General features: G+C 46.5%; 1 protein-coding gene across 3 annotated transcripts; it reads right to left on the bottom strand.

The window, feature by feature from the left end:
• Nucleotides 1–528: 528 nt before the first annotated feature.
• On the bottom strand, nucleotides 529–8,231 carry nicn1 (nicolin 1). Of its 3 annotated transcripts, XM_084034470.1 has the most exons (7): nucleotides 8,073–8,231; nucleotides 7,203–7,355; nucleotides 5,723–5,893; nucleotides 3,884–3,997; nucleotides 3,520–3,588; nucleotides 3,140–3,244; nucleotides 529–938 (listed from the first exon to the last, which is right to left on the bottom strand). In XM_084034470.1, exons 2-7 carry the CDS (start codon nucleotides 7,350–7,352, stop codon nucleotides 897–899), a joined length of 651 nt encoding a protein of 216 aa, XP_083890596.1. In that variant the 5' UTR covers nucleotides 7,353–7,355; nucleotides 8,073–8,231; the 3' UTR covers nucleotides 529–896. The 3 variants fall into 3 exon arrangements, with proteins under 3 accessions (XP_083890596.1, XP_083890598.1, XP_083890597.1); XM_084034472.1 differs by lacking the exon at nucleotides 529–938 and having other exon boundaries at nucleotides 3,520–3,676; XM_084034471.1 differs by lacking the exons at nucleotides 529–938; nucleotides 3,140–3,244; nucleotides 3,520–3,588; nucleotides 3,884–3,997 and adding exons at nucleotides 4,920–5,207; nucleotides 5,386–5,541.
• Nucleotides 8,232–10,673: the final 2,442 nt, after the last annotated feature.

Raw genomic sequence — 10,673 nt, 5'->3', positions numbered from 1 at the left:
AGAAAAATATAAATATATATAAACTAGAAATAAGTAAGCATAGTAACTGTGGCACACTTTAATAATAGAATAGCAATAACATACACACACACACACACACACACACATATATATATATATATATATATATATATATATATATATATACATAAACATTTACTGTAATGATAACTTCACAATCTTTGAAAACTAAAACAATAAAAGAACCTTTAGAACACAAATGCAGATTTGCCTCTTTTATTGCCATGTGTGGACGTGAACCAAGTGACGTGTTTCGATGAAATACTGAATGGTGAAAATATGAATCATATGTGAAGGGAACCAAGCGTCCTGAATTAAAACAGCTGTTCCAGGTGTACAGGTCTACAGGTGTGAATGGTTCCAGGTGTACAGGTCTACAGGTATGAATGGTTCCAGCTGTACAGGTCTACAGGTGTGAATGGTTCCAGGTGTACAGGTCTACAGGTGTGAATGGTTACAGGTGTACAGGTCTACAGGTGTGAATGGTTCCAGGTGTACAGGTGTGAATGGTTACAGGTGTACAGGTCTACAGGTGTGAATGGTTACAGGTGTACAGGTCTACAGGTGTGAATGGTTCCAGGTGTGAATGGTTACAGATGTACAGGTCTACAGGTGTGAATGGTTCCAGGTGTACAGGTGTGAATGGTTCCAGGTGTACAGGTCTACAGGTGTGAATGGTTACAGGTGTACAGGTCTACAGGTGTGAATGGTTACAGGTGTACAGGTCTCCATGACAATCCATTTTACATCAATAAATAACTGCAACACTTCGGTTGAAAGCTTATGATCATTAAAAAGAAATCATGTTCACTGTTCTAGTTTCTCCATGTGTTGCCATGACGACTGAGCTCCGCGTCAGCGCGGCGGTGGCGGCATCAGGTCAGAGACAGCAGGTTGATGTCGTAGCAGCCGTCCACCTGCAGCAACACACAACAAACACACAACATCAGACAAACACGCAACATCAGACATACAACAACAAACACACAACAACAAACACAACAACAGACACACAACAATAACACACAACAACAAACACACAACAACAGACACAACAACAGACATACAACAACAAACACACAACAACAGACACGCAACAACAGACAAACACGCAACATCAGACATATAACAACAAACACACAACAAACACAACAACAAACATGCAACAACAAACACACAACAACAAACACACAACAAACACACAACAACAAACACACAACAAACACACAACAAACACAACAACAAACATGCAACAACAAACACACAACAACAAACACACAACATCAGACAAACACGCAACATCAGACATACAACAACAAACACACAACAACAAACACAACAACAGACACACAACAATAACACACAACAACAAACACACAACAACAGACACACAACAACAGACATACAACAACAAACACACAACAACAGACACGCAACAACAGACAAACACGCAACATCAGACATACAACAACAAACACACAACAACAAACACAACAACAGACACACAACAATAACACACAACAACAGACACACAACAACAAACACACAACAACAGACACGCAACAACAGACAAACACGCAACATCAGACATACAACAACAAACACACAACAAACACAACAACAAACATGCAACAACAAACACACAACAACAAACACACAACAAACACACAACAACAAACACACAACAAACACACAACAACAAACACAACAACAAACATGCAACAACAAACACACAACAACAAACACACAACAACAGACAACAAAGACACAACAACAAAAACACAAACACGCGTTTCTCTGTCGTTAGAAAGTGTCACACAGCTGCTTTCGCTTCATCTGGCTGATCTCTGATCTGGTCTCTGATCGGGTCTCTGATCTGATCGGGTCTGTGATCGGGTCTCTGGTCTCTGATCTGGCTGATCTCTGATCGGGTTTCTGATTGGGTCCCTGGTCTCTTATCTGGCTGATCTCTGATCTGATCGGGTCTCTGGTCTCTGATCTGGCTGATCTCTGACCTGGGGCACGTTCCAGAAAGCAGGCTCAACCTACTCTGAACCTAACCCTGAACTCTGAACCTCACCCTGAACTCTGAACCTAACCCTGAACTCTGAACCACACCCTGAACTCTGAACCTAACCCTGAACTCTGAACCTAACCTTGAACTCTGAACCTCACCCTGAACTCTGAACCTAACCCTGGACTCTGAGTATTCAGTTCCAGAACAGCAGTTCTGTATGTAAACTATGTAAACTCTGAGTTACGCGCGTGCCTGCCGACTCTACAAAGCCATCATCAATGGAGCTCCGATACTACGAGTCACCATGGCAACCGGGAGAGAGTTATTAGATATTACTGAGTGTTTATGGAGATAACGAGCTCCTCCTGAGAAAGCGGAGCAACGTAACTGCAGTAAAGTAGAGATAGTTGGTGTGGCGGACATTTACGGCCTGACTTAATGTGTATAACTGAATGAAACAGTCGATTGATCTAAAGGTGATAACGTTTTATTTTCAGGTGTAACAGTTAGCAACGCCGCCTACGGTGCTGGTGACAGTGGTTCAACTCCCGAAGTAGCGGAATGTAGAAATAGTCATTTTCATATAGGTGTAATCCCACAGGCACAAAAAGAACGTGAGATGAAAATTAAGCATACGAACATGCACAAATACGTAGACTAAGGTATGTGATTTTAATCATATTTCACATATTAAACAGTAAATATAAGCGTCTATTTCAAGTTGCCATCCTTTCCTCGTCAACCATCGATATGGAAATAAAAGTGATTCTAGCAGCTTTACGTCGGGAGAGGATTTTAATTACCGTTTTTCCTACCAATCACATATCTAAACAATATCCTCATTTTTGAGATTTCATATCGCGGACATAGTCCAGATTCTTTGCAGAGCTTTTCTGAGTTGGTTCAGATTTCAGAAAAAGGCAGAGACATGTAGGAGAAACTTAGTGAGCAGGTTAGTTTCTGGGAGTATGTTGCCATGGTAACTGACTTGTGTATTAAATTTGCATATGTGTTAGTATGTGTCCTCATCACACAGAGGTTTGATTCTGATATCGTCTGCTTCTCCTTGAACTCTGGAGGTGATGAGTGTTCCAGACTCACCTCAAAGCGTCCGATGGAGGCTGACGTCTGGTTGCTCTGCATCACCTCAGTCAGAGCCCACATCTGCTGGATGCTGGAGGACACGGTCTGGGGGTCCGGGAGGCCCTAGAGACACCAGGAAGACCACATGTCATGCAGAGGAAGCCAGGGGGCGCTGCAGGCCTTTCACTCCATTCATCTGTTCCGTTTGCATTTTTCACAGTGAGTTTTATAATGGTGAATTTGCACTTTAAAGTAGGCTTATTATTGAAGTAACAATTTACTGTTCATTAACAACCATCATCACCATTATTATCTTAATTATTATTATTATTATTATTATTGTATGAGCAGGGTTACACAGACAAAACTACCGTCAGACACACGCAAACAGAACGAACCTCTAGGTCAGGATGCTGGTCCACCAGCGTCAGGTCTGACAGCCAATCAGAAACCTCCTTCTCCGGGTTCTGGAAGGACGAGCATCACATTACATGAGTCACCACGCTGGAGTAACACAGCTGGATATATTAGTGAGATCCACTTTGGCTCCACCTGCTGGTCGAATCAGGAATGACATTCTGATGTTTCACCTTCGTTCATTCACTCACAAACACACTTCAAAGATGCTAAAATAACATAAAAATAAAATAAAATCACACGACACAAATACAAAGTCATACATAAATGCAATATATATACACAAATAGAAATGTAGCAGAGGAGGTACAAATAACCACAACGATTGTTGACCCATCATCTCACCGGCTCCACGCAGGGGAAGATGGCGATGTCCTGCAGGCTGAAGCTCAGCCAGGCGGAGGACGGCTGTCTCAGGATCAGTCTCACCATCGTCACATGATCCGGCTCCACCTGCATCTACACCGCCATGACAACAGGACAGCCTTGATAATGGTGATGGATGGTGATAGTGATAGTGATGTAACAAGCAACCTTACTGGATCTGGTTCCAGGTGGATTCAGGTGAAGCTGCTAACAAGTTAGCTTCATAATTCAAGGTCAACTTTAAAGCTAAGTGTTAAATTAATCTTCGTAGCTAACAATCATCAGGTCAGCCCCTGCTTTCTGGTCTGGTGGACTCTAAATGGACCATAATGTACTAAATGAACATCATGCTGGATTGAAGAAGACTTGAAACTAGAGATTGAGACCATAAACTCATGTTTACAATGTTTACTGAGATAATACATCAAGAGAGAAGTAGGACCATTTTCTCATAGACTTCTATACAACCAGAGAGGAGTCGCCCCCTGGTGGCCAGCAGAGAGAAGTACGACCATTTTCTCATAGACTTCTATACAACCAGAGAGGAGTCGCCCCCTGGTGGCCAGCAGAGAGAAGTAGGACCATTTTCTCATAGACTTCTATACAACCAGAGAGGAGTCGCCCCCTGGTGGCCAGCAGAGAGAAGTAGGACCATTTTCTCATAGACTTCTATACAACCAGAGAGGAGTCGCCCCCTGGTGGCCAGCAGAGAGAAGTAGGACCATTTTCTCATAGACTTCTATACAACCAGAGAGGAGTCACCCCCTGGTGGCCAGCAGAGAGAAGTAGGACCATTTTCTCATAGACTTCTATACAACCAGAAACCTTTTCATTAATGTGCTCAAGCACACAATGTGTCATTTCAGTACATATTTTGTAAATTATTGTATATTAAAAGGCATATACTGCTGCAACCGAATATGCCTCATAATACACGGAGCATCCTTTAAGACTAAGTATGACAAACAACATCCCATAAACAGTGAATAAATATCATTTGCAGCATCATGATTACCCTTTAAACTGTCAGACGGGGAGGAAACTCAAATTAAATCCCCATCTGGCTCTATCTGCACTCGATAAAGGAGAGGCGAGTTTGTTCTGCACACCCCAACATGACTCTGAGCTGGCTCGCCTTCAACACCAGCTGAGAGGTCAAAGACACGGCTCTACGCTCTGACAGGCGGTGTTGGTTTGTTGCCCAATTGGATGCATTGGTTTACGGATCAGACGTGATCGTTTGATGCTGTACTGGGATGTGATAGAAGATATTCAGCATGGCTTCTGCATGGAAGGTTTCTGGCTGTTGAATCATAAAACACAAGATCAATTCTTCATCATCTTAGAATGTTGCTCGTGTAAACTCCTCCGTTTACACTGAGAGATAAACAACATGTATAGTGATGGAGGCTGAGGTTGTTCTTCATCACAAAAGTTATTGGTTCTCCAGGTTCTCAAAGGACCCTCTAGCCCCTATACACCTGCAGTAAAATAATCCACATGGATCCAGATCCAGTAAGGGTGCTGCTCGTAGTGGGGGCGCTCTGCCGCTTGTGTTCATCAGATCCACCCTTCGCTCCTCCAGTCCAAATATGGTCACTTCCTTCACTGGTTGCAAGAATCCAAGATGGTGACGGCTGAAATGCAGAACTGGAGGCTTCAAAAATAACTGCTGACATCACCATGACAATGTCCACGTCACACACACACACACACACACACACACACACACACACACACACACACACACACACACACACACACACACACACACACACACACACACACACACACACACACACACACACACACACACACCTGAGCCCTGTGGATGGCGCAGTAGTCCTGGGAGCCCCCCTCGGTGTGGGGGTTCCCCATCAGTGGCCGGTCTCTCAGAGCCGTGCTCCACTTGGCTTCCTGGCCGCTCCTCCTCAGCAGACGCACCGTCACGTAGGCCGTGTAGTGGTTCTTAAATGTGATCTCCTCAATCTGAAACCCAGGAAGTCTCTCATTACTCAACCTGGACCCTTCAGGGGAACAGCATCACTCTGCTTCTCTCTGACTCATCGATGACACGTAGATCACGAATAATCACAATGAGCAGGTTTTAACTGTTTATATATACAGGGCCATTAATAAACCTGCTGATTAATATAGTCCATATGAGACTATGGATCATCTGGTGCAGGTTTAGGGTTCCTACACCTTTCCCAGAGTCAAATTCAAGGACTTTCCAAGCATTTCCAGGTGCATTTCCATGCTTTTCCAGCCCCTTCCAGTTGTGGTAAACTCCATATTTGTACCAATCCAATGGTCAGTATTCAGTCTACTTATTATGTCACTTGTTCATCACATTAAATGAGATGTTATTGTCCTCTAAACAACCAACATGATGTTTGGAGACAGCTTTTACAGAAGGACCACAAATGAAAGGAAAACTAATTCCACTAACAGATCCACAGAAAGATAATCACCAACTATTTTTCAACACTTTTCAAACCTTGAAAACAACACACTAAAATCCAAGTGTTTTCAAGGATTTCCAGGTATGAACCCTGTGTTTAAGTGTGAGTGTGTTAACATTTCATGTTGAAGACAAACGCTCGGCAGAGTTTCCCTCCTCGCTAACGAGGAGTCACTCTGCATTACAGAAGACTTTTAATTAGGACTAAACGCTCAAAAGTCTGCTGATGCCCAAAACCCAAAAGTCTTCTTCTTTCTACAGTCAGAAACACAGCTTTATATTAAGACTCATGTTCTGAGTGGATGGGAATGTGTTTTTCTGATTACTAACGAGAAAGCCACAGGAGACGCCACAAACATGGACAGTGAGGGGAAATAGTATTTTTATTATTTATACACATATTTCTTTAGGGTTCGTGTCTGGTCAGCACACTAAGGAGGACGGTTAGAGTTAGTTCCACCAACAGACATCATCTGTGATCATAATACAACTGGTTCATAACATTAGTGTCGTCATGGAAACCAAAGTTAGCTTGTAGGCAATGTGTTTCTGTAACCTGTGATCACGTTGATCCCCCGACAGCAGCTCAGCTGTAAGAGTGTGACCTTTGAACTGTGATGAAGGTCACAGTTAAATTGTGTAAACAATAGTTGAGGTCGACTCCAGTGTGTTTGTTTTTGTTTTGGATAGGCTGAGTGTATGGCGGTTGTCATGGCGACCCCTGGTACTGTGCATCAGCCTGAATGAACAGTGTGTGTGTGTGTGTGTGTGTGTGTGTGTGTGTGTGTGTGTGTGTGTGTGTGTGTGCGTGTGCGTGTGCGTGCAGCTGCTTACGTTGACGGGTTTTCCAAAGGGGAGGGTCACGTCGACGACACAGACGCCGGAGTGAGCGCCGTCCTTCTTGGCGTCTCCGAGCTGCAGGTAGACGGGAGGTTTGACCGTGCAGCTCGCAGGCTTCACGTCGCATCGGCCGCCGCCGCTCATCTCCTGGAACCCAACGAGGGACGCTCGATTTAAAACACACAGCCTGCCGACATTTAAACTGTTGATTGATTTGATTTGTATTTGAAAGGGACCATGTGCAATTAAAAACATAAATGTAAACATTTGATGCATTGCACCAGAGTTAGCCTTAGGCTAATTTGCATCTGCAGTCCCCAGGTTGTTGTTGCAGCTGACTGGACTGCTGATTTATACAGATCCGAATGAGACTGTAAAAAAACTCAGAATTCCAGGGTCTCCACCTTTTCCAGAGTCACATTCAAGCACTTTTCAAGCATTTCAGGGTAAATTTCCATGCTTTTCCAGCACCTTCCAGCTGTGGTAAACTCCATATTTGTATCAATCCAATGGTCAGTATTCAGTCTACTTATTATGTCACTTGTTCATCACATTAAACAACCAACATGATGTTTGGAGACAGCTTTTTACAGAAGGACCACAAATGAAAGGAAAACTAATTCCACTAACAGATCCACAGAAATATAATCACCAACTATTTTCATCATCTGTTCATCATCAAAAGGCATTTTTCATAAAGAAATGTCAGAAAATGCTGGTTTCAGTCCCTCAAATATGGAGAGCTACTGCGGAAGCTAGCAGCTGAAGCTAGCGCGGAAGCTAGCGGCAGAAGCCGGATAACGGCCTCGGTTCGTGGGTGAAGTGAGTCCTCGGAGCGACGCGGAGCTCGTTCAGTAGACTCACCTTTCCTCGTCCCGGAGGGGGCGACGCTCTGTGCGAAGGACAGCGAGACGGTAACACTTGAAGTCGCTATGTTGTTGGCATGCTAACGCAGGAGACGCTCTGTCACTTCCGGACTGTAACCAAGGCGACAGTGAGCGTCTTAAAGGGCCAGTAGCTCCGCTGGATGTCTCCTCCTGAGCCTGGGTGGATACACGTGACCGCCTCTGTTACTGCGCATGTATCGACACGTGATGATCAGGAATTGAATTTTAATGATTATTGACTCGGAAAATCATGATCCTGTTCTAGTCCTGCTCAAAGTTTAGTCCTGAGATAACTAAGATCGAGTGGAGCTCAGTGGAGCTCAGTGGATCCTGGATCGGGTCTCTTAGGAGAACTAGAGTGTTCAGAGAAAGGCAAAGACCTTTTCCTCCAGCCGGCCTCTGGAAGAAAGTCCCAAACATGGTGAACAGGCTTTATGTGCTTCTGCACAGATTTACGGTATATAATAATAATAATAATAATAATAATAATAATAATAATAATAATAATAATAATTGGTAATTTAAAGAACAAGAAGACGCTATATTTATATAGCACCATTCAAAACACTGTTACAAAGATCTTAATAATGAACAAAACTCGATCTATATTGTTTTGAACGTTTGTTTTTTTCCACTTCATTTATTCATTTAAGGATTTCTTTTTATTAGATTTAGAACTAGAGTGGTTTGTTAGATGAATATATAAAGAGGAATATATAAAGTGGTCAATTTAAGACAAATGTTTCCCCCCTGGAGGGAGCCATCATTGATCAATAGTTCTCTATTATAGCAGCTCTATTACTGCAGCTTGCTCCAGATGTGTGTGTGTGTAATTACACAGTGCGTGCAGCAGGGGGCAGGCTCCCTCCATCACACAGGGAGGATCGGGTCCAGGTGAGCCTCCTGCTGATGCTGCAGCTGTAAAACCTTCTGGACAAGACAAATGAGCTGACGTTCCAGTATCGTATCATGGTGTGTTTAATAACCCTGAAGATAACCAGTCGTCCTCAGAGGATCAGAGATAGGAAGATATGTTCAGGTGCATATGTATTATTTATGATTATTTGTTACTCAGACCGAGATAATGATGACATTACTCACTGATACACACACGCATTCACACCTCCTCCTCTCTCTATCCTTCTGAATCACTCCTACTTCTCCTCCTTCACCTTCAGAGGCTTTTTATCTGCTTTACTTTCATTTCGATGTAGCAGGAAGTCGATGGCGGTTAACGGGAGCTACTTCCTGTTTCATCTCCCCCCCAGAGATGCAACACAATCACAATGGCAACATTCATCCATTCTCTTTATTGTGTTGGAAGCCGGGGGAGCCGGCCTTTCCAGATCCCAGATCAGTCAGGAGGAAGCTGGCACCGCCGCTCCTCTGCAGAAACAATCCCTTCTCCCAGATGGTCTCCCTGTAGCTGCAGGGGGGAGGCAGGGGGGGGGGGGGGGGGGGGGGGATGCAGGGGGAGAGAGGAGGCACAGGGGGAGAAAGCAGGCAGGGGGGACAGATGGGGAGGCAGGGGGGAGAAAGGAGGCAGGGGGAGAGAGGGGGGCAGGGGGAGAGAGGGGGCAGGGGAGAGAGGGAGGCAGGGGTGAGGAAGGAGGCAGGGGAGAGAGGGAGGCAGGGGGAGAGAGGAGGCAGGGGGGAGAAAGGAGGCAGGGGGAGAGAGGGGGGCAGGGGAGAGAGGGAGGCAGGGGTGAGAAAGGAGGCAGGGGAGAGAGGGAGGCAGGGGGAGAGAGGAGGCAGGGGGAGAAAGGAGGCAGGGGGGAGAGGGAGGCAGGGGGAGAGAGGAGGCAGGGGGGAGAAAGGAGGCAGGGGGAGAGAGGGGGGCAGGGGAGAGAGGGAGGCAGGGGTGAGAAAGGAGGCAGGGGAGAGAGGGAGGCAGGGGGAGAGAGGAGGCAGGGGGAGAAAGGAGGCAGGGGGGAGAGGGAGGCAGGGGGAGAGAGAGGAGGCAGGGGGAGAGAGGGAGGCAGGGGGAGAGAGGGGGGCAGAGAGGGGGCAGGGGAGAGAGGGAGGCAGGGGGAGAGAGGAGGCAGGGGAGAGAGGGAGGCAGGGGTGAGAAAGGAGGCAGGGGAGAGAGGGAGGCAGGGGGAGAGAGGAGGCAGGGGAGAGAGGGAGGCAGGGGTGAGAAAGGAGGCAGGGGAGAGAGGGAGGCAGGGGGAGAGAGGAGGCAGGGGGGAGAAAGGAGGCAGGGGGAGAGAGGGGGGCAGGGGAGAGAGGGAGGCAGGGGTGAGAAAGGAGGCAGGGGAGAGAGGGAGGCAGGGGGAGAGAGGAGGCAGGGGGAGAAAGGAGGCAGGGGGGAGAGGGAGGCAGGGGGAGAGAGAGGAGGCAGGGGGAGAGAGGGAGGCAGGGGGAGAGAGGGGGGCAGAGAGGGGGCAGGGGAGAGAGGGAGGCAGGGGGAGAGAGGAAGCAGGGGAGAGAGGGAGGCAGGGGGAGAGAGGAGGCAGGGGGGAGAAAGGAGGCAGGGGGAGAGAGGAGGCAGGGGGGAGAGGGGGGCAGGGGGAGAGAGGGGGCAGGGGAGAGAGGGAGGCAGGGGTGAGAAAGGAGGCAGGGGAGAGAGGGAGGCAGG

Source organism: Eutrigla gurnardus (genome assembly GCF_963514095.1).
Source record: "Eutrigla gurnardus genome assembly, chromosome: 2".
NCBI classification, from domain to species: Eukaryota; Metazoa; Chordata; class Actinopteri; order Perciformes; family Triglidae; genus Eutrigla; species Eutrigla gurnardus.
Note: the sequence above shows the minus strand (reverse complement) of the source record. Positions and strands in the feature narration are given on the sequence as shown.

Bases quoted from the DNA above. Each gene is read 5' to 3' on its own strand.
- nicn1 (XM_084034470.1), bottom strand. From the start codon at position 7,352: ATGAGCGGCGGCGGCCGATGCGACGTGAAGCCTGCGAGCTGCACGGTC. The intron at 5,894-7,202 runs GTAAGCAGCTGC...CCTGGGTTTCAG, and splicing joins CCTTTGGAAAACCCGTCAAC to ATTGAGGAGATCACATTTAA. The intron at 3,998-5,722 runs GTGTGTGTGTGT...ATGGCGGTGTAG, and splicing joins GCGCCATCCACAGGGCTCAG to ATGCAGGTGGAGCCGGATCA.